Source organism: Vombatus ursinus, unplaced genomic scaffold, assembly GCF_900497805.2.
Source record: "Vombatus ursinus unplaced genomic scaffold, bare-nosed wombat genome assembly UNPS02013931.1, whole genome shotgun sequence".
Taxonomy (NCBI): domain Eukaryota; kingdom Metazoa; phylum Chordata; class Mammalia; order Diprotodontia; family Vombatidae; genus Vombatus; species Vombatus ursinus.
Window position 1 is genome coordinate 1,411,333 of NW_020953709.1, and position 23,415 is coordinate 1,434,747.

General features: G+C 54.1%; 1 protein-coding gene across 3 annotated transcripts in view; it reads left to right on the forward strand.

Annotated features, from left to right (window-relative positions):
• The window catches only part of SYT7 (synaptotagmin 7), an 84,873-nt gene that overhangs the window by 47,690 nt on the left and 13,768 nt on the right, over positions 1-23,415 (forward strand). Inside the window, exons 4-7 of one of the 3 annotated variants that reach the window (XM_027858767.1) lie at positions 444-575; positions 5,875-6,249; positions 14,137-14,259; positions 21,235-21,370. In XM_027858767.1, coding sequence (XP_027714568.1) covers positions 444-575; positions 5,875-6,249; positions 14,137-14,259; positions 21,235-21,370 — 766 coding nt within the window. The remainder of the gene's footprint in view (positions 1-443; positions 576-5,874; positions 6,250-14,136; positions 14,260-21,234; positions 21,371-23,415) is intronic. The other 2 variants (XM_027858768.1, XM_027858770.1) reach the window with 2 other exon arrangements.

Consider the following 23,415-nt stretch of genomic DNA (forward strand, 5'->3'; position numbering starts at 1 on the left):
CTCTCTCTCTCTCTCTCTCTCTCTCTCTCTCTCTCTCTCTCTCTCTCTCTCTCTCTCTCTCTCTCTCTCTCTCTCTCTCCCACCAGCTTCCAAAGGTATGGGGCACCTGTCTGCCTACCGAGCTGCCCGCCTGCCTACCTGCCCAGCACCTCCCTCCTTTCCATACGCCTGTGTGCGTGTGTGTGCCTGACTGTGTGTACGTGTGTTTGTGTGCCGAGTGTGCGGGTGGGGGCCTTTCTTCCACAGGAGCCCACGCCGTCTCTGGCCCCCTGGCCTGGGAGGGCCCTTCCCCGCCCAGCCCATACCACCCTCCACTCCCGGTCCGTCTCACACCTCCCCAGGCCACCAGGGGCTCGGCTCCTCTTCATTCCTCCCCTAGCAGGACTACGGATTTTTGTTTCTTGTATCTCCCTGTTTTCTTCCCTCTCTCTTTGCCCCTCTAGTGATGTAGACAGAGAATTTTGGAATAACAATGAGAGCACAGTGCAGCAGAAATGGAGCTCCTACCCTCCCAAGGAGTTTATACTAAACATTTCACCCTACGCCCCTTATGGCGATCCGCGACTGTCCCTCAAGTGAGTTTCTTTACCTGATTTGATATGTACTGAGTATATGCGCACCCCCTGCCCCCACTCCTCTTCCCTCCTCCTCTTCCTCCCCTCCCCCACCCCCTCCCTGTCCACCCCATGGACAGACTGACCATGGAGACGAGCAACCCCTCCTGCCTCCCCTCCCTCAACCTCTCCCGGCCTCCCCCGCCTGCCTCCCTCCCCCAGGGCCAGTTACTCAGGAGAGTCCAGTCTGTCACCAGCCCTGCCCCGCGGTCCCTCGCTGTCCCTTCTGGTTCTCCCAAGTCAGGACGGGGTTGCCCGTTTTGGCCTCTCCCCTCTCGGCGTTGTGGCTCTGCCTTTGTTTCTCTCCCTGCTGGTGTGTTGCTGCTGCTGCTGCCGCTGCCGCTGCCGCTGCCGCTGCTGCTGCTGCTGCTGCTGGTTGGTGGTCGGTGGTCGGTGGTCGGTGGTTGGTGGCTGGTGGCGGTGGTGACTGATGGTGAAGCTGTCTCACTAACTTGGCTCTCTCTTTCTCCCTGCCTTGGGGCCTCCTCTCCTGGACAGCCCGCTCCTTCGTCGTTAACCCTTCGTTGTCCTGTGGGATAGAGTTTGAGGCGGCTGCCCTCCCCCCACCCCCCGAGGCCCCCGCACCAGGCGGTGGGGAGGGCCCCCCTCCGTTGTCGTGGTGCGTTGTTCTCTTCCCCCAACACTCCATGCCCTCTCTCCTCTCCGCAGGCTCAGTTGACCCATTTGCAGTGCTGATGTCTCTCTCTCTCTCTCTGTCTGTCTCTTGTCTGTCTGTCTCTCTCCTCCTCTCTCTCTGTCTCTCTCTTCCTTTTATCTGTTTTTGTTTTCCTCCTCCTCCCCCCTCCCCGTGTGTGGTCTGCTCTCCCCTCCCCCCCGGCATTGCCTGGCACTCCTCCGGCCCGGCCGCCCGGGCTTCAGTGGCACCCTCCTGGCAGGCGCCAAAGTGGCCGCCGCGGCGGGGCTGCCTGTGGAACGGGAAGGCCGGCCAGGGGAGAAGCGGGCGCCACCTCCGCCACTGCCCACAGAGGACACCATGAGGAGCAGCGTGTCTGCCCACAGCGAGCCCAGCAATGGGAAGGCGGGGAGAGGCCGATGGCACACAGTGCAGAGCCACCTCGCCACGGGGAAGCTCAGCCGGTCCAAGTGAGTGAGAGCGCACCGCGGCCGGAGCGAGCGAGCGAGCGAGCGAGCGAGCTTGGTGCCTGTCCATACACCGGGGTGGACGTGGTGGTGTGAGGGGCACCCAGTGTTGGCCCCCCACCCTTGGCTCTCGGGTCATTCCATCCTCAGCCGTGGGGCTCTCCCGTTGTCAATCACGACTAGGCCCTTCCATCCCTAGCCACCTGGATGTGACCAGACCCATGCCCACTCTGTCCCATCTCAGCATCTGGCCGCTGCCCCTTTCTTCTCGTGCCCATCGGACATTGATCTCTCTCTTTGCCAGTTCATCCCATCTCTGGCCTTCGGGCAGCCTCATCCCAGCCCTTGCAGTTCCCCAGCTCCATCAGCCGTTGGCTCATCGTATTCTGGGCATCTTCTCCGCTGGACCATCCCATCTCTGGCGGCTAGGCTGTCCCATTCTCTGCCATTGTTTGATCCCATATCCATTAGCATCCAAGCCTTCTCACGTGAGGCCATCCTACTCTTCTCGTCTCAGTGGCTGAAGCATTCCATTTTCTACCATTGGGTTAATTCCATTAGCTCGTCCCCATTCTCGATTGTACCGTCATGCTGTCCGCTACCGAAGCTCATCTAAGATCAGCAGCTGGGCTGTCCCCCTTGGTTGGCTCATTCTCATCTCAACTTTTCCCATTGGCTGTCTCAGTCTTGGTCAGTGAGCTGTCCTTGTGTTCCACTGGAATTAGTCTGTTCTTGGTGGTTGGGTTGCTGTCGTCTCAGCTTTCCCTTTATTGGCATTCAAACTCCCTCAGGCCCCACCTAAGTGGACGGTCCTGATATCACTCAGAGAAGAGTCACCCTATTCTTGGATGTTGACCACTCATGGTTGCCAGAGAGGCTGTCCCCTTCTCAGCATTTGGGACAGCCTCACTCCCTGGTGGCTGAGACAGCCTCACTCTCAACAGATGGGACCCTCCAATCCTCGGCAATTGGACTGTTCCCATTCAAAGCAGTTGAGCATACCATTCTCAGCTGTTAGGATGGAAGTTCCATTTTCAACTCTAGGAACAGCCTCGTTCTTAGCAGGTGGGAAAGCCTCACTCTCAGTAGATGGAAATGCCTTCCTCCCAAGTTCTTAACAATTGAGCTGCCCCTTTCTCGGCCCTTTGGCCATTGTGTAGTGCTCGAACCTGCGGTGGGGGGCACCTCACTCTCCTGAGAGGGTCTGCTCCACCACCCATAGTTTACCTGCTACTTTTGTCCCTTCTTGAGCAAAGGACTGAGCCTCGAGTGAGTTTGCTCTTTGGACCAAACAACAGGCTGTTTTCCCTTGACCTCTCCCTATAGACTGGCCAAGAGGAAGCTAAATCTCTGAGCCGGCCCCCATCCCCTGCCCTCTTTGAGTCAGGCAGCCTGAGCTACTGGCCAGCCCCGGCCTGGCTCTCCAGGAGATCAACTCGAGCCTGGCAATTTGCAATTTCCCCAGCCCGGCCTGGACGCTCTCCACTGGCACAGGGCCTAGAAGTACCAATTTTAGTCTCCTGTGACGGAGAGGTTGTGAATTGGACTAATTTAGGATGTGATAGGAAATCCAGAATGAGGTCAGTGAGGAGGAGGAGGAGGAGGAGGAGGAAGCTGTAGTGTCAGGCCTCTGTCCTGTCCCAGGGAACTGCCGGACCTACCTGGCCTGGCACTGTGCCTTCTATTGCCACTGGCTGGAGAGCTGAGTGCCATGTCCAAGATGGCACCAGCCTGTTGCTGACAGCCCCTGGGTTCCCGAGGGCAGCGGACTCTCTGCTGAGACTGTGTTTTGCTTTCTTCTCTCTCATTCTCTCTCTCTCTTCTTTTGTTCTTGTTCTCTCTCTCTCTCTCTCTCTCTCTCTCTCTCTCTCTCTCGCCCAGAGGGGCAGCTTAACCATTGCCTTCCAGCATTACTAGTTGGCCCAGGTTGGGGGTGGAGGGGGGAAAGGTGGAGCCATGGCAGCTGGCTGGTGAATGGGGATCCCATAGGGCCTTAGGGGGGCGGGCTTCCCTTGGGCGCAGGCCTGAGGTCTGTGGGGTTGCCTCTGGCTCCCACTTTTAGCCCAGGGATATTAAAACTGAAGAAAAGATTGAGGGACCAAAGGACTCAAAAACTTCCTGTACAGACTGTCATACTCAGGGTGATCAGGAAGCAGTGGGCTCTGTTCTTATAGAAACCCATGACACGGGATGGCAGAGCTGGGAGGGCCCTTAGAACATGAGATGTCAAAACCAGAAGGGTCCATAGAATATCAGGAAAGAACCACAGAACACATAACACGAGAGCTAAGGAGCCCAGAAAGTCAGAGCTAGAAGGAATGTGGAGAACACATGACATGAAGAGCTGGGAAGAACCTTAGAACATAGAAGGTCGAAGCTGGGAGGGCCTCTCAAATATAACGACATGAAACATACTAGAGCTGTATGGAACCTCCGAGGTCATCTAGTACAATCTCCTCAACCAAAGAGGTGGGAACAGACCCAGGGAGATGAAGGACCTGGGCCGAGGTCACAAGGTTAAGACACTTGTCTCTCAACCGTCTAACCTTGCCAAAGGCCTCAGCCAAGGGGACTCACCCTCTTCAGGGCCCTGGAAAGTGTCCAGAGGTCCAGGGGAGCCTTCCTGCCCCTTAAAGGAAGAGCACCAGCTCAATCTCCCTGTCCCGGACCCCCCCACACACACACCAGAAGACCAGCTGTAGGGCCTCCTTTCTCCTGTAGGCTGCCTCCTTTCTCACCAATGATGGTGGCAAGACCGTCTCTGTGTTCTCACAGATCTTGGCATAGTCTCTCGGAGCTGGTTGGATTTAGTGCCTCTGAGATGGAGGAGAGTGGGCAGGGGGACCCTTGTAAGGGCCTCACTTACCTTCATAATGGGGTGATCCCCCTCATACTACATAGCCAACAAGTCTATAGTAAGGAAAACTCTATTTTGAATGATCTAAGATGCTAGAGAGTATATGGGGTAGCTGAAATAGCCCCCAATTTGGAGTGACTGCCACTGAACGTTCTGCCTTGATGAGCTTCAATGGCTTCATCTGTAAACTAAAGCAGCTGAAGGAGATGCTCTCTCTCCCCCAGGTCTCTTGAAGCACCTGGCATAGAATCACAAAGACCAAGGTTTAAACCTTGTGACCAGGCATGTGACTCTGTTTCCCCCTCTGTAAAATGGGGAGATTGGACTAAGTTGGTCTCTAGGGTACTTCCCAGAACTAAGTTGAATTCTCTGGCCTCTTCCCTTTGTCAAAAGTAAGGAGAAATGGGTAGGTATCTCCCAGCTGTTGTAGTGAGTGACCAGCCCCCATGGGGCAGACAGAGACTGCCTCACTCTCAGGAAGCCAGGTAGAGGGTTCTGGGATCTAAGATAGAAGGACAGTCCCAGAGCTCCAGAATGGCCCATGGCCCGGGAGGCTCAGCGAGACCCTGGCAGGGTGGGGAAAGCTTCCCTGTAAGAGGCGATATCACCAGTGGGAAAGGAGCTATCTCCAAAGAGTCAAATCTCACCCCTGTCCCCGACTACCCAAGTTATCTTGAGCAAGTCTCTGGCCCTCAGTTTCCTCTTTATATAAAATGAGCAGGTGGGACTGGATGATTACCTAAGGTCCCCCTTCCTGCGGTGGGCCTATGAGAAATACAGAAATTGTGGGTCATCCCCACCCAGAGTTCAGTCTCGGCCGGACCTGTCTATGTGGGGACATCAAATCAGGGAGTGGCTGAGGTCACCCGCTTCCCTGCACCCCACTGGCAAAGTCTCTCAGTGTGATAGGCAGCGGCAGGGCCCCCCCCCGAGGACCCCCCTTCACCACACAGCTGCCGAGGAGTCCGCTAGCCAAGGAAGGAGGTGGGCCCAGGCAGCAGCTGTTGCCCAGGGAAGCTGGAGCTGGGGCTAGGAAGGGGGCCAGCCTGGGGGGAGGGAGGGGAGCCAAGGACTGCAGGGGGGGATTGGAGGGGTGGAGGTGGCCTTGGAGGTGCAGCTTCGCAGCAGCCGGCCAGCGTGGCGGTGACCTGGGCTGGAGGCCCCCAGAGGTCCAGCGGAGCATGCCCTGCCCTGGGGCCTCCTGGTCGTGACCCTCGCCTTTTTTCTCCTCCACTTTGATCCCTTCATCTGCTTCTCCTTTCTCTCCTCTCCTCCTCCTCCTGTGCCGCTGCCGGCCCCAAGTTTCGAGGACTCCACCTTGTCCACGGCCACTACCCTAGAGTATATCCCCAGCTCGGCGGGGGACCCGAAATGCCAGCGACCCCGCACCCTGCTCCGGCAGCAGAGCCTTCAGCAACCGCTGACTCAGCACCAGAGGGGCCGGCAGCCCAGCCAGCCCACTACCAGCCAGAGCTTGGGGCAGCTCCAGGCCCACACGAGCTCGGCGCCTGCTGCCACCAACCCCCGAGCGCAAGGCCGGGGCCAGGCCCGCCAGGGCACTGCGGCCGGCTCCAAGTACCGGGCGGCGGCGGGGGGCCGCAGCCGCGCCAACCCAGGCAGCTGGGACCACGTTGTGGGGCAGATTCGAAACCGAGGCTTGGACATGAAGTCCTTCCTGTAAGTCCTTCTCACGGCCTGCGTCCCACCCCCTGCCCCCAAATCTCACCTCCTCCCTCTTCCCACTCAACTTCCTTCCCCAAATCCCGTTGGCACTGATCAGTTTCCCTCCCTTTCTCCTGTTCTCTTCCCCTCCTCTCCAACCCTTGGGCGAGGCTGACGCCTGCATTCGGCTGTATTTCCCACCCTCTGGTTTAGGGTGATCTAGCTCTCAAGCCCTTGATGGGCATTTTCTTCAGTGGAAAGGTTCTGGCTGTCCTGCCTTGCCTTCTCTCCACCCGGACTCTGTGCCTGATGGCCTCAGTCCTCTCTCGGCCATCCCCTGGTCCTCAGGAGTGAATGGGGAACCTGAGAAATCTTGCCTAAGACCCAGAAAATGCCCCCCACCCCCGTCCTCCTGGCCTCCCCTGATCTCTGCCCTCTCCACCTCCTCCTGCCTCATCTCTGTCCCACTTCGACCACCTCCCTCCTTGCCCCACCTGGGCCCATTACCAAAGACTCCTCTGGATCCCTCTTCCTCCCTTCTACTTTTCACCTCTGTCCCCCTCTGATCTGGCCCTCCCTTTCTCGGCCCCAGCCAACCCTGCCCCCATCACTTTCCTGTCCCAGCTCTGTCTCCCAGTAACCGGAGCCCATCTCTCCTTCTTCCTCCTATTCCTTCTCTGTAGCATCTACCCGTCCCCTTTCCCCTGTCCCTGTTATCTATCCCCTTATATCCTTTTCTCTCCCTCCCTGAGCTCCTTCTTCCCCACCTCATCCCATCTCCTTTCCTGTTTCCCTGAGACTCACCTACTTGTTTGATTATGGGCAAGGCCTTCCTCCCTTGGTACCTACCCTCGTTCCCTTCCCTCAGGAAGATCAAGGTGGCTCCCCAAAGTCTAGAACACTCTCCTTCTGAGAAAGAGAGAGAGAGAGAGAGAGAGAGAGAGAGAGAGAGAGAGAGAGAGAGCCCTTTCAGAGGAGAGGTTGGGATGGTGGCGGCTGTCTGGCCACATGCTGCCCCATTGTAAGCTGCTGGGCCTCCTCCCATCTCCCTCTGTTCTTCTTGAAGGGCATGACTCACACAGCCCCATTCCAGGTAAGGGGCTCCTTTGGTGTCCTGGGCTCAGGGTGGAGGGGCAGAGCCTTGCTTGCAACACACACACACACACACACACAGACACACACACACACACGCACCTGAGGACAGATCAAGAGAAGTCAACTCATGCAAGAAGAGACAGCTACACTCAAGGGACCTCCTCAGTGGTCAAGAGAGCCTAGTTCCTGCGGGGACCCAAACCTTTATGGTGGAGGACACAGGTGCTCCCAAGCCGCCTGACCCCCTACCTCCAAGTGGGCTGCTGAGACCATCTTCCTATGGCAAAGGAAGAGGGCAGCGGCTTGTCCGAGTTCCCTGGGAATCAGACACAAGGCCTTGGTGCCCAGGGAAGGTGCCCACTCTCTCAGAAAAGGACACCAGCATACGTGCATGGAGTGGTCCTGCCTCAGAGGCCTCGTGCCACCTGCGACTCCATGCCCAGAAGGTAGGGTGGGACTTAATTCCTAAGTCAGTTTCCCAACAGGCTGAGTTCAAGCCTTTGGTTCCGCGACTTGGGAAAAAGTCCCTCCAAGATCCTCCAAGGGCACTCATGAATCCAGCCAGCCAGGGACAAGATGCCCAGCCAGACAAGGGAAGAAGAGAACCTGCTGATGCCCTATGAGGAGGATGGAGGCAGGTGATACGGAGTGCCGAGCACCAGCCAGTGCCACCCCCAGCCGAAGTGTGGAGCCACGGATTAGGCTGTTATGAAAGTCTACCCGGGCACCTCACCCCAACCTCTCAGCTTGTCCTATCAACAGGGCTGGCATGGAGCCATCCTAGCTAGCTGCTGGGGGGGAGCAAGCCAACAGGATCATAGGATAAAGAGAAGACCCGACTTAATTCCATTCAGTAAACATTTATTAAGTGTCTGCTATGTGCCAGGAGCTGGGAATACTAGTACGAATATGGAAACAGTGCTTGCCCTCAGAGAACTTACATTCATTCATGAGGCTCCCACACCATGCTCCACCTCCAAGCCCCTCTTCTGCTGAAACCCCTGACATTTGGACGTTCTTTCTTTCAACGCCCAAATATCCTGGCCCCACTGGGTGCAGCTTGCTTCCCCTCAACAGCTCCGGCTATTCAGAGCCTCCATACCCAGTGGGATCGCCTTCCATAGAGTTCATTTTAAGAAGAGGCTGAAAACTCTGATGGTCAAGGCAGGCTTGAAAGTGTGACTCTGAAGGGCAGGGCAGCACTTGTTAAGGTTACTCCTTTCTAGGATTCAGTGATTCTGAGCCGTATACCCACTCACTTTCTATGCTAGCCGCTAGTCCGTGACATGCTTCAGCTGCCCTAAATTACCACTGGGAACACCCAGAGCGTGTGAATCCATGCTATCTTAAAAACGCCCTTTCTCCAACTTCCATCCCACTGTGAAGCCAAGTCTACCACCACCAGCACCCCCCGCAACACCCATCCTCCAGCTCCCAACCAACCCCTCAAACCTAGTTATAGCTGCCTGCTCAGATGCTGTGAAGGCCCCACAATCTCAGCCATGCAGAGAGGACTCCATTCACCAGTGAAGGTCACAACCCATCTGGGTCCTCACGCTCAAATCTCTTCTGTGCTCAAAAGCAAAACTGAGAGCTGCTTAGCCTCCTCCAACTCCAGTATCAGTCCACCAGCAAATCTTCATCGAGGACCTGTTTTGTGGCTTCACTCCCCACCTCACTGCCATCCTCACCATCCCATGGCTCGCTCTTCATTCCCTCCCCTCCCCCTCAGCGATCATGGCAAAAAGCCCTGACTTGGAATGGAAGGTAAAGGTTCTAGTCTCAGCTTTGCCACTTTCCAGCTTTGGGATTGTGAGCAAGAACCTTCACTCTCTGAAGCTGGCTCTCCTTGTCTGTAAAATGGACGTATAGTCCTTGTACACACTGCCTCCCAGCACTATCACTAATGTCCTCTAGCCATTGACCCTTCCCAGAACTGATGATCCTCAATGCCTAGCCTTCAGAGGCAGTGTGGTTTGGGGGTGGGGAGATACTTGAAAACAACAGGGTCCAATCTTAACTCGTAATCTGGACCTCAGTTTCTTAATCCTTAAAATGAGGGGGTCAGATGAGAGGACTTCTAGTCCATGGTCCCTTCCAGTTCTAAATCCATGATGCTACCTTTAATATTTACCTCCCAGGTTTGTTGTGAGCACAAAACAAGGTCATGTGGGGAAAACCATTTTGCAAACCTTAAATTCCAATGCCAGTTATCACTATTATTGTTGTTGTTGCTAATGGCGGAAATGGTGGACTTGGAATCCAGAGACCTGGGGTTTGGACTCTGGCTCTGATGTCGTGCTAACTGCGTGATAGTTGGCAAATCACATTAACTCCCTGAGCCTCAGTTTCTTCATCCATAAAATGGATCTAATAGCTCTACCAGCTTTCCTCATGAAATTGTTGTAACCCTTAGGATAGTATAGAAATTTGAGTTACTATTATCATTATGACCTGGCTCAGAGGCTCATTAATGTGACCAAAGATTAATAGAGGGAGACTGCTGTTAATTGATTGAATCACAAACCCACTGAGATCCAATCAACCCACTGACAAGTATGTCTTAAACCCTACTATGTGCTGGGCACTATGCTAGGTGCTGGAAATAGAAAGATAAATGAAATTGTTCCTGCCTTCAAGGAGCTTATAATCTAGATGGGAGATGAATTATCTGACCTCTGAGGTCCCACCTATGGTTTGCCCATCCCTTCCCAGCACCCTTACCTTTCCATGGGGAGAGTGGTGGTTCTTTACTCTAGCAAAATGGTGGAACCAATGTCCTCCAACATGAACTGCTTTCCTTTCATTCAAGAAATGTTTATTAAGCATTTGCTATGTCCTGAATGCCATAGCAGATACCAAGTTTTTATAAGAAATAGTCCCTGCCCCATAGGCTCACCCAGTCTCATGAGTGGACAAAACCCCAGCACAGATGTACATAGCATTACCTGACAAGGACATTGGAGACATCCAAGCAAAGCATTAAGTCCAATATCAAACCTTTCCCTCCTCCTCCCTCAATTCTGGAAAAAAAAAAGAAATTTCACCCACAACATCCTGGCTCCCGAAGGTTGTAGCATTCAGGCCTGTGGAAGGTTGGCACTTATGGAGAAGAGGCTTTTGGAGTTCACAGAGGGCCAAAAGAGCATCAGAAAATGCATTAACTAGGGGAGACATGGTGGTGTTTTGTTTCTGGAAGCCAGATGGAATTTTACCAAGTCAAAAAGAGCAAAGAACAAAGGGGAGGAGATTTCAGGGCAGGCAGGAGTGTAGGGGGATGTTATTTCCCCAAAGTTAGAGAAAATATCAGCTAAGTCTGCTGTCCTTGTCCACCAGACAGGAATGATACACTCTACCCCTTGGTGATATCCATTTCTATTTCAGACCAACTCACCTTCTCCACTGCCACCCTTTCTGGCCCTTTTCAGATCTTTTCCACCACCTTCTCCTCTAAGAAATAAGCATTTAGGGGCAACTAGGTAGCACAGTGGATAGAGAACTGGCCCTGATGTCAGGAGGACCTGAGTTCAGATCCAGCCTCAAACCAAACACTTGACACTTACTAGCTGTGTGACCCTGGAGCAAGTCACTTAACCCCAATTGCCTTGCAAAAAAAAATAGAAAAAAAGGAAAGAAGCATTTAAAAAATGTTTTTATTTTTAAATTATTTTTTGTTTTAAATTTTTTAATTTTATTTTTTCAGGGCATCTAGGTGGTGCAGTGGGTAGAGTACCAGCCCTGGAGTCAGGAGGACCTGAGTTCAAATTTGGCCTCAAATACTTAACACTCACTAGCTGTGTGACTCTGGGCAAGTCACTTAATCCCAATTGCCTCATTAAAAAAAAATTATTTTTTCCAATTTCATGTAAAAACAATTTTTAACACTGGTTTTTAAAAAAATGTTTGAGTTCCAAATTCTCTCCCTTCCTCCCACCTCCTTAAAAGACCAAGCAATTTGCTATCAAGTATATCCATATATATATATAATCATATAAAACCTAAGAATAAGTGTTATTATCATCACACTGCGACTACATGTAACATTTTATACTATTCAAAGTGCTTCAATGATCTCATTTTTGGTGATAGTAATCCACATTTATGTGGGGGAGAGTTTCTTAACCTTTTATTATACCATGACCCTTTGGGTAGTGTGGTGAAGCCTTCCATGATCATATTTTAAAATGCATAAAATAAAACACATAAGATGATGAAGAAACCCAATTATATTGAAATTAGCCCAGCACCTGGCACACAGTAAGTGCCTAATAAATGCTTGTCGACTTGGAAATATTGTTATCAAAATATTTTAAAAACAAGTTCACAGACTCTCAGGTCAAGTGAAACCTTGTGCTGATGCTCATGAAATGCTTTAAATCTCCAACCCATCAAGGTATTAAATACAGGGGGCCTCCCCATTTTATGGATAAGAAACCCATTCTCATCTTGGTCATATAGTGGTGGAGCTGGGATTTGAGCCTAGGGCTTCTGGCTCCAGGACCAGTGCCCTCTCCACTACCCTATTCTCCCTTCTCTAGCACATTCTCATGCCCACCAGGTCCACCTTCTGAGACACCTCCCCCTTTCCCCTTTTGTTCATTCCTTTTAGACTCCCACCATCTCTTGCCTTCTCAGAGGACCAGCAAGGTTGGTTGTCTTCCGCAAAGCAAACCTAGCCAATTCTTATGCCATTAGGCAGGAGGAAGACGTAGCTGGCTCCTGCTGCTAGATGCCTCAACACGAGCTCTGAGCTCTCTCTTCTTCCAATAGCTTTGTATCTCCTCCCTGGTTTTGTTCATACCTTCCAATGACTCCCTTCCTCAAAAAATATCCTTGCTCTCTGCATCATCCATCGAACTGGTCCATCCTCTTGTCTGTGCTGATGTCCTTTTAGAACTTCCTTAGTGAAGCCTGGTTTTCCCACTTTGCTACATCCATCACAACTTTCACCCTCTCCAAGTCTCCTCCTTCACAGTCCAAGACCTTCTTGGACTATCTTTTAGTGAAGGGTCCCTGGGCTAGCATCAAACCATGCCCCGCTCCTCTCGGATTCTTCAACCCGGCTCCCTCTTGGGGAGATGGCTTTGAAATGTATCATAGCCAAACTGGAGAGTGAAAGGTTCTAACACCAGAAGCATTTGGATGATCCTGACGCAGAGAGGCTCCTTAGCTTAGAGGCTCTTGTGTCTCTGGGGCCAGAAGAAGAGGGAGCATCAATTTGATGCCACGTTTTCCTTGCACCCAGCCGAAGCTGCTTGGAGAGACATCTCTCCTTCATCTCCCAATGGTCTAGAGGGCTCAGATCTTGTCTGCTTGCCCTCTGAGGCTATGTTAGTGGTATCATAATGCCTAGAATGAAGGAGGTAATTTGATTACCAAAATAAAACAATGGGGCAGCTAGGTGGCGCAGTGGGCAGAGCACCAGCCCTGAAGTCAGGACCTGAGTTCAAATATGGCCTCAGACCAAACACTTGACACTTAACTAGCTGTGTGACCCTGGGCAAGTCACTTAACCCCAATTGCCTTAAAAAAAAACAAACAAAAACAAAAAACTAGAATGTAAATGGTCCTAATGTAGTAGTAAGAACACCCTGTCTTCTGCAGTGAAATTCTAGCCTATTCAGTTGGACTCAGCAAGTGGTCGAATGGGTCGGTCAGCAAACCTGCATGCTGCCCTAGACAGATCACATCTGGAGCACTGTGTTCAGGTCTTGATGCCATTTCTTAGGAGAGACGTTAAGACAAATGAATGAATACGTAGGAGGGTGCCCAGGATTTTGAGGGCACTGGAGACCATGCTATTCGAGGATGGAGTGAAGAAACTGGGAACGTTAAGCCCAGAGTGGAAAAAATGTGATCTTTCTCTGTCTTCAAGTAAGCCAAAAGGCTATTCCATGGAAGAAGAATCAGACCTGTTCTTCTTGGTCCCCAAGGCCAAAGCCGGAAGCAATGAGGAGGAGACAGCATGGTGGTGCAGGGGAAAGATGCTGGAGCTGGAGTGCTGAGTCCTGAGTTTGAATCCTGGCTCTGCCTGTAACCTTGGGCAAGTTGTTCCACCTCCAGAATGAAGGGATTGGACCCCGTGACCCCCGAAGTCCCCACTAGCTTTAAATCTGATCGGATGAAAGTTACAGAGGCCAAATTCAGCCTAATTCCTAACCATCAAAACCGTCCCAAAGTGGAAATTCCTGCTCCCCTTACTGGAGTGCTGCAAACAAGCTGGAGGACCATATGTTAGGTATGTTCTAAGGGTGATTCCAGTTTGGGTCCAGGCCGGACGACACACCCTCTTGAATCCCTTTCCCTTTTGGGGTGCTGGACGGTAGTAGCCTATGACCTGAGTCAAGTAGGTCAGGGTCTGTAACCCTCCCCAGCTAGGGGGCATTTTCCTGAATGGAAACCTGAATAAGACCCAGAGACCAGAATCAGTCCCAAGTCCAATGACCCTGGGGTGCCCTGGTCCCCAAGGTCCCCACCAGGTGTTCCAAGAGCCTTCTACTAACCCTCCTCCTCCCTCCCCCTCCCCTCTCTCCCAGATTGCAGCTTTTGCCCTTTGTCCCATGAGGATGAGCTTTGGGTCTGGGCCACGGACACCTCCTCTCCTCTCCCTCCCATTCTCTCCTTCTACGGCTATTGACAATGCTGAGTGTGTTTTTTCCTTCCTCCAGAGTCGGTTTCTTATGCTTTTTTCTCTCTCTTTTCTCTCCCTTCTCTCCTTCCTTCCCTTTCTCGCTCGCTCGCTGTCTCTGGGGCCTCCTCGTCTCGCTGCCTGGCTGGCTGGCTGGCGGGCTGCCCCGTCCTGGGCAGGGAAGGCCGGATGGTGGTGCTATCCTTGGTGTTAGGGCTCTCGGAACAGGATGACTTTGCCAATATCCCTGACCTGCAAAACCCAGGAACTCAACAGAACCAGAGCGCTCAGGGGGACAAGAGGTATGAGCAAAGGCGAGGCCCCTCCGGCCACAGCAGGAGGAGGAGGCGCAGAGAGGGTCCCCCAACCCCAGCCCTGCCCAGGGCTGGAGGAAGAGGAGGAAGAGGCCCCACCCGCTGGAGTCTCTCACTGTCAGCTTGGGGAGGGGGGTGGAGGATACCTCTCCCCCCCCCCCCCCCAGGTGGATACCTTTCAATCTCATCACCATCTCGGTGATGCTCTCTCAGGCCTGAGGTCACTCAGACCATCCTGGGACCAATCTGGATCACACCTGCACTCCCAGGCTCTCCCCCTGCCTCCCACTCCTCTGTGAAGGGAGCGACCCCCAGCTCTGCCCCCTTCCATCTTCCCGTTCAGCTCCTTCCTGCTGCCTACATCTTTCATCCCTGCCTGCCACTCCTTGGAAATCCCTGTTTCTCTGGTGGTTGGTGAGTAGGGAGATGTTAGGGATATGTCAGGCATATGCGCCTGAATTCCCTCATCCCCCACCCCAACCTCCTCTTGGCCTCTGGGGTTCCCTGAGCTCAGGGGGCTTCACCCTGCCCCCGACTTCAGGGGAACGCCGAGGTGGAACTGAAAATCTAGAAAAGGAGGCTATATTCAGGAAGGATGCAAGGGCAGTGATAAAAACTAGCAGGGTTGAGGGGGAGAGGCCACCCCTGGGAAGGGTCACTGCTAGCTGGTGGGAAGAGATGGCAGAAGCCCAGTCGTCAGAGCCCCAGGCCCCGCAGCTCAGGCCGATTCCAGGCCCCAGGTTGGGATGAGGACAAGGTAGGGCTTATGGAAAGAGGCCAGGGCTGTGCCAATAGGGTAGGCAGTATAGCCATAGGCAGAGGCTAAGCAGGAAGGATGTAACTGAACTTTCCAAACTGGAGCCCCAGGCACCCTGTGGAAAGCACTCCAAGTAGCAGCTGGGACCCAGCACCTTTGTAGGACAGGGTCTGGGAGAGGGGAGGGTTCAGGTGCAGGAGGGGTCAAGGCTACCCAGCCCTGGCCAGAGGTCCAGAGCTGCCCAGTGCCACCTAGGCCTGGTGCTGGCCTCCCCTGCCCGGGCTTCCAGGCCACTCCAGGGACCTCGTGCAGGCTCAGCTGCCTGGCTCGCTCCTGGGCCCAACTTCCTGACGGAGGAGGGCAGACGGACCGCAAGGCCCAGTGCAAAGATCATAGAAGTCAGAGTCAAGTGACTGCTCCAGCTTAAAACCTGAGCCCTCCTGACTTCTCCCCTGAACAACCTTTTTCCCATTCAATTCAGTAGGCATCTACCATAGGGAAGGGAACAAATACCTACTATGTGCCAGGTACCCTATTTGTAGCTTGGGCATACAAATCGCATATACAGCAGTCCCTGCCCTCAATGAGCTTACATTCTACTGGGAAAATATAATGTGCACTTGCCATCTCTGGGACTCAGTTTCCCCCTCTGTAAAACAAGGGAGACAGGCCTGGTAATTGTGAAGGTCCCTTCCAACAAGCCTGTGATTCTCCGACAGACAAGGCCCTAAGCAGAGTGCTGGTCACCTTGGCTAATTCTACTTGTCACATTAATGAGAGTTGCAGGGTCTGGAGCCCTGGGCGGTGAGCTTGTCACATCTTGTATGCCAAGCCGGGGTGGGGGGTGGAAATGGGGTTCTGTTTCCCAGGGAGACCTTGAAACTTAGGAAGAGATCCTCGAGGGATAGGAAGAGACCAGGTGACCTTGTGGAGGGGGGAAAGAGGGAGACCTTGTTGGCAGCTGGGCGCGGGGCTCCGGACCCCTCGAGCTGGGACACTGATTCTTCCAGCCCCCTGGTGTCTCCTGGAAACAAGCTGTCTCATTGGCTTCCCTGCCAGACCCAGTGGCTGCATCATCTGGGCCATCCCCACCCAGAAGTGGCTGCATGTCTGGGGTGAGCCAGGTCAGAGCTTGGGAGGAGGGAGGGACAGGGGAGTCAGACTGATTTCCTTTGGTTTGTGGCATGCCTTGGCACCATCCCAGCACGCCCAACGAGACTCCAGGATCCTGGCCCCCCTCATGCCCATGGGCATTTCATTTGGGTCCCACCTCCCTCCTACCACCTCCATGGCCCCCGCCAGAGATGCCACATTGTCCTTTCCGGCTAGAGCCTTGAAACTGGGAGAGCCTGAGGGGCAGGGAGGGGAGAGAGGTGGTAGAAAAGGCTGGAACCCTTCCGGGAGCCACAAAAAACAAGGTGTGAAGCGTGAGGGAGCAGATGTAGGCTGGAAACAAGATTTCACATTACCCATGTGCTAATTAGCTGGCACCATTTTCACCCACAGCCTATTTTTACCTTCATGTTACTTGGCTTTCACACCATACTTGAATGCATCCCATCTGATCCATACATCAGCTTGGCCCCCTGTCCTTTCCACCAGACACTGGGAAAGGTGGGTGGTGGGGTCAGAGCCTTCTGCCCCCTGGATGGACTCCAAGGTTCCCTCCCGCTCTAAATCTGAGATCCTAGGAAGACCCCATCCCCGTTCCCATCCTCCTCCATCCCATTTCTCCCACCCTGACTAGTGTGACCCCCACCCTCTGCCACCAGGCACTCATCTCTGCTCCTTCCCTTGGGGTCCTCAACAGGCCCCTGCTCCCTGCCTTTGGGATGGTCCCCAGGGGTGAGCTGGAGGACATTAAGAATTTTCTTCCTCCCAATTTAGAGCTGCCACCATCCCACCTATCCACACTGCCCTAAAGGCCACCATGGAGAACAGCTCCTTGCCTCCATCTCTCCCCCAAGACCCCAAGTTATGTCTTTGAGTATAACAGGGAAAGTTGGAGCCTAAGCTTATGAATGGGACATCAGCCGCCCTGATGGGGCCATACTGGGTGGGGTGGGGGCTCCAGGCACCAGTCATGGATGGGGGCGGGCAGAGAGCTCAACCTTTCACTATAGGAGAAGAGGTAGACACAGTGAGATCAGGTCTCAGAGGGTGGCAGGCTGCTTTATGACAGACACCAGGGATGGTAATTGAGGGTTCTCAAATCCCCTTCCACCCTGTTCATTCCCCTCTAATCTATAGCACCATAAGAGGCAGGATGGTAGACTGGAAACAGGGCTGAGTTTGGAATCAGAGGACCCAGGTTCTAATGCTGCTTTTATTATGACCTGTGTGACTCTTGCCTTTTCGGGGCCTCAGTTTCCCAATCTGTAAAACGATGACTTACATTTGGATTTTTAAGACTTCCAAAGCTCTTCATGCCTTTTGTCTGCATGGTACAATGAAATGAGTGCTACATTTGGCATCAGAGGGCCTGGGGTTCAAATCCCAGCTTTATCCTTCACTCCATGCATTAGTTTGAGGAACCTGAGGGTCCCTTGGGTCCTGAGTTCAGTTTCTTTATGTGTCATGATGGGGGGGATTCAAACACTTTTGAGGTCCCTCCCAGCCCTAATTTCACAAGATTCTATACAATCACTCCCTGGCCTTCAGTTTATGTCAAATGCGGGGGGGGGGGGGGGCTAAGTGACCACTAGGGTCCTCCCCAGCTCCAAAGCCATGAAAAAGACTGAAAAACTTCCCTTTGGTCCTTACCAAGCAAGGTACCCCAGTATAATTGTCCCTAGCTGTCCAGAGGAGGAAACTGAGAGTCTGAGATGACCCCATGGTTCCCTGCCTCCCCTGAGTCTCGCATGCTGCCCAGGGAGGCTGTGCCGGATGGGTCTGAGGGCCCTCCCAGCTCGCCATCTCAGAGCCACCCTCCTCCACCCCATCTGGCCCAGCTCCGGGCCCTTGGGACAGCTGTCTCTGTCCCTCAGCACTGTCACGGCTGCCTGGGCCCCAGCATCTGTCTCCCATCATTGTTGGGGAAAACAATTAGTCTGCTCCGGATGGTAACAGGCTCATAAAGCGAATCTCCCTGGAGACCAGGAGGGCCATGAGTGGGGGTGAGAGCAGGAGGGCTGGCCTGGGGTCCCCGCTGCCCTCGATCCCCAGGATAGTCAGGGATTGGGAGGGCAGTCAGACCAGAGGAAAGGAAACTGGGGGAAATAAATGGGGGGCCAAGATGGGAGCTGGGCATTTGAGGGAGGGGTGGCCCACCCTCCTCCTAGTTCTTCCCTCTGTGAAATGAGGGGGTTGGACCCAGTGATCCCCAAGGTCCTCATCCAGGCCTAGATCTGTGATCTGGGGATGGTGTCAGTGACTAGCCCTGGTGCCTTCCAACAGCCTTGCTCTGGGGAAGCGCCCTGAGAGTTTGAATGGCCAGCTGTGGTCCCCGTTGCCCCCGAAAAGGTCTTTAAAATGCCCTCAGCCCTGCCCCATCCCCGTGTAAGAGTGCCCCAGGTGCCCTGCACCCCTCCAGCTCCCCCATCTCTGGCTCTGCCCATCCCAGCCTCACCACTCACTCCACGCCTCATCTCTGTCTCCATTTCAGCCTCTCACCCCTCCAGCTGCACCTTTTCACAGTCATCCCCTCGGGGATCCAGATGGTTTCAGCCGTAGGCCCCCTGTTTGGGGGAAGGGGGGAGGGGGCTACTCCCACTGCTCTCCTTGCTCAAGACTCTGCCATGTTCTTCTTGTCCCTCGGTGTGTGCTCCTGCCCTCCTCTCTGCCTCTCCTCCCGGCCATCGCCGCTCCACCTTGTCCGCCCCAGTGGCCGCCCCCCCCGCCCCCAAACGTCTCGTGCCTGCTTTTTCTCTGACTAACCTCTCTCCCTGTCTCTTTTCTTCTCCTTTCCATCTGCTCCTCACAGGGGACCGACCCTCAGCCAGTGACTGAGGCCTTTCCGCTGGCTCTGTCTCTCTGTCTCTCTCTGTCTCTCTTGGCCCCTCGTTTTCTCCCTCTCTGTCCTGTGACCTCTGACAGCCTCAGCGGCTCCATCCTTCTCCCAGGCTGCTTTGCAGCTGCGCTACTGCTCTGGTGTTTCCAAAAGAATTCCACGTTTTTCCATACCTTCAGCCGTCAATTTCTCTCTTTCTCTCCTCCTGTCCCGCTCTCTATTTTTAACCTGACTTTACCTCTCCAGCTATTTCAGTCTCCTCCTTCCTCCCTGTGCCTGTGTCTGCATGAGCACGTGTCCTCTGTGTGTGTGTGTGTGTGTGTGTGTGTGTGTGTATGTGCGTGTGTGCGCGCGCGTGTGTGCATCTCCTCTCTGGGAGACAGTGGTCATGGTCTTGGGGTGTGTGTGTGTCTTGGTTGGGGGAGGAGGGTGGGAGGCAGGTTGTCATGCTGTGTTTGCCGCGCTGAGACCAGGCGTGTATGTGTACGCGTGTGCACACGCCCCGGATCCTCCCTTGCTTCCACACACCCTCCACTCCCCCCCCCCCGCCCTAATTCAGTGTGTACTAATTCACACACAAACCTCGGCGTGCCCAGGCTCCCCTGGGCAGTCTTTCTCTCCACTGTGCTGCCCGTGCCAGTCCCTCGCTGGCTGCTATCCCAGGGGAGGGGGGTGTATTTACATGTGTTTATGCGTGTGTCCCTTCCTCCCACTGTCTGACTGGGGTGTCTTCTTACCGGGGCCTTGGCACGTCTGACTGCATGTCCGACTGGGCCCCGTGTGTGCTTGCTCTCATTCTCTGCTGGCGTGCCCTGCTTGTGTCCGGTCTGTGCGTCTCCAGAGACGGGCCGTGGCCCCGGTGCTCCCAATGCCATTCTATTCAAGCTTGTCCTCAGCTTCACGCTACTGGTCTGTCTGCCTCACCTTCACCTGCCTGCTCCCTCGTCCTCTTCCTGGGATGCTCCAGCCTGGTCCCCATCCATTCACTTTCCCTCTCTGCTGAGGGGTGAAGGGGGGCCCAGGTTCAGCCACCAGCCAGCCGTAAGGACCCCTCCCAGGGAGTAGCCAGGGAGCCTGTCGAAAGGATGTGGCCTCCCCCAGCCTAGGCTGGTGGTGGACAACGGGCCCGAGGAGGCAGGTGGACCAGACTCAGGGCCTCTCATAAGACCCCCAGGAGCATCTACCTTGAGACACCTTTCCCATGGATGGGAGGTAATAAGAAAGGGACCTTCTGATCCCCAAGAATTCTTAGATGGGGAGAAAACCTTGCCAGAGTGTGGGGATCTCAAATCGGGGAGCAAGGGAGGGGTTAGGAGATTCAGTCAATGGCTACATCAGTTTGGTGGGGGTGGGGGGAGGGAGGGAGGGAGAGTCTCCTCGGCACATTGAGTCTCCTCACTCCCACGACATCAATCCATCCTTCCCTGCCCCCTGAAGGGCTATGTTGGCGCCAAGTCTAATGCCCTGGCAGCTGTGTCCTATCTGAATCTCCTCCCGTCAGCCTGAGCAAACACAGGTGGGGGCCTCTGAGTGACAGACGGTTGGGGCATGTTTGTAGAGGGTAATGATGTGTAGATGTGACCTGGGAGCTCCCAGCTGGGCCTCCTGCCACCTGGGGTGGGTGGGCCCAGGAAAACTAATGGAGGGGCAGGGTTGGGGGTCGGGAGAAGGAAGGAGGTGGGTGGTGCTTGGGAGGGATCACTTCCATTGTAGGAGAAAGCCATAGAGATCATGGGCACTCCCAGAAGGAAGGGCCAAGGAGGACAGTAAATGAGAGAGCTAGAAATGAAGCCAGGGAAAGCCTATCTCTCAGGAACTTGAGTCCTGGGGGAGTCCTCAAAGCGTCTGTAGGGCCCATTGGAAAGAGCTGAAGGAGCTGATAAACTGAGCCCCCAGGTTTAGGCCCCAGGGAAAAAAACAGCAGGGGAGGCTCACCCCAATGGAATGAGGGTGAGAGAGAGAGCATCCCTGCAGCTAAGCCGGAAGCCAGCTGATGCCTGTGGGGAAGACATAGAGAACCCCCGGGGGTGGGTGCGTGGTCAAGGAGCAGGCAGGATGCAATGGGGCAGAAAGTGAGCATCGGTGTGATGGGGGAGGCAAGCGCCAGGAGGCCCAGAGTGCTGGCCTGAGCTGGCAGCGGGAGGGTTGGGGGAGGAGGGGGAGGAGCCTACGGCCCATGTACGTAAGGTTGACCACCTGCCCGGTGCCTGCCCCACACCACCCTCCAGCCAGATGTTCATTCAGACTCTTTTCCTAGGTTGCCAGCAGGTGGGAAGGCGGTGAATACAACCCCTGTCCCGGGCCAAACACCCCACGATGAGTCCGACCGCCGGACCGAGCCTCGGTCTTCTGTCTCAGACCTTGTCAACTCCCTCACCAGCGAGATGCTTATGGTGAGGAGGATGGGGTGGGTCTGTGTGGGAGGTGGAAAGGAGGAAGGTGAGCCATGCCCCCTCCCTTAACTGTAACTAGAGTCAGAGAGAGTGTGATGTTGGAGGCTGGGGCATCTGGGAAAGAGGTCTGGGGTTCCTGTCTGACATGTGAGTTAAGGGAAAGTCCTCAAGACAGGCTGAACAGCTTTGTGGGAAGCACCTACTATGTGCGTGTGTTCCCTGGCTCCTTTGGGAGACAGTGTGGAATACTTCGAAGAGCACTGGGGTCCAAGGCCCTGGGCTTCAATCTCAGCTCAGAAAACGATCAGCCCAACAGCTAATATGGCACATTACTGTTTGCAATGCACTTTATTAACACTCTCTTATTCGATCCTCACAATAAGCCCTCTAAGGGCTTATCATTATTCCCATCTTACAGATGAGGAAACTGAGGCAGGGAGTGATTAAGTGACTTGCCTGAGGTGAACTTAGAAATGTCTGGAGGAAGATTTGAGTTCAGGTCTTCCTGACTCCCAGTCTGGCACTATGCCCACTATGCCTCACTTGATCTTGGGCAAGTCACTTAACTGCTCTGTGCCTCAGTTTCCTCATATGTAAAATGAGGCAGTTAGAGTCCATGCCTTCTCCAGTCCTTTCGAGCTCTGGATCTCCTGTGGGTTCCCATGGTCCTGCAGGGCTGGGAGTGATCATGGCGGGGGAGGATGGATAGGCGGTGGCAGAAATTATCCACAGTAGGGGCTAAACCAGTATTGGTCCAGTGAGTGAATGAGTTTGGACTTGTAGGCTCATCTCTGAGCGACATTGAGTGAGTTGCTTCACCTCTCTAGGACTCAGTTTCCTCATTTGTCAAGTAGAGACTATCGCTCCTACCCTCCCTCCCGACCTAGCAGGGTCTTTGTGAAAGATAAAATGAGACTACAGAGAATGAAAGCCCTTTGAGATCAATCATTAGTGGCCCTGATCAAAGGGAAGAGAGTCCTGTTTTCACAGAGGAAGAGACCGATGAGTAGGAGGAACTGAGGCCAGAGGAAGTGCCTCAATTAGCCAGGATCATCTTGGGTCTCTCACTTGGTTTTTAGTTGTCCTTTCCTCTTACAGCTAGGAGGAGTTGGGACGGGGGACCTACAGTCCCTGACCTCTCCTGAGGCCGAGCTAGCGTAGAGTTGGGGGCCCATGTGACCTGACCTTCTCCCTATCAGATCTGCTGCAAGAGTGAGCCCCTTTGGGGGATTTGATCTGACTGGGGTTGGGGGATCTCTGACTGAACCACACCTCCGAGGGAATGCCCTAGCGGGGCACTGGGGGATGGGAGGTAAGGCCTATCATGGTGGGAAAAGCACTGGGTAGCAGAGGACAGCAGAATCTTAACTCCCGAGCTGGATGGGAACTCAAAGGCCACTAGTTCAATCCCCTCATTTTACAGGTGAGGAAACTGAGGCCCAGGGAGGGGAAGTGACATTCTAGGTTCCCACAGGTATAGCAAGGAACAGCTGAGATTTGGACCAGATGAGTTCTAAGTTTTCTTGCAGCTCTGACATTCCTCGTTCTCTGCTCTGGGGTCTCATATGGAGCTCTCCATTCCACGTTCTATGTTCTAAGGTTCCTTCCAGCCTGGACATTCTGTAGTATTGTGTGACTCCCCCCCCCTGCCATAAAAGCACCGTGATGGTTCATCAGGGGCCCCGCTCATCAACTGTAGACTCCTGTGATCCCAGAGAGCCCCCGAAATGGCTGACCTGCAGGGGCGGGCATCCTCATCCTAGTTAGCATTTGTATGGTGCTTTATGGTTGATGATACACCCTTACATGGATCACCAGAGGGTGGGAGTTCAGGGTGATAATTATTATTATCCCCATTTTACAAATGGGAAAACTGAGGCTGAGAAAGGGGGAATGACTTGCCTGAGGCCACAGAGCTCCTAAATACCTGAAACAGGGCTTGAATGCACACCTCTGGATGGGAGCCCAGTAGCCATTCTACCGGAGGCGGGTCTGTGCAGAGATGAACTGGGGGAGGGGGGAGGTGAAGGGGGAGCAGAATATCC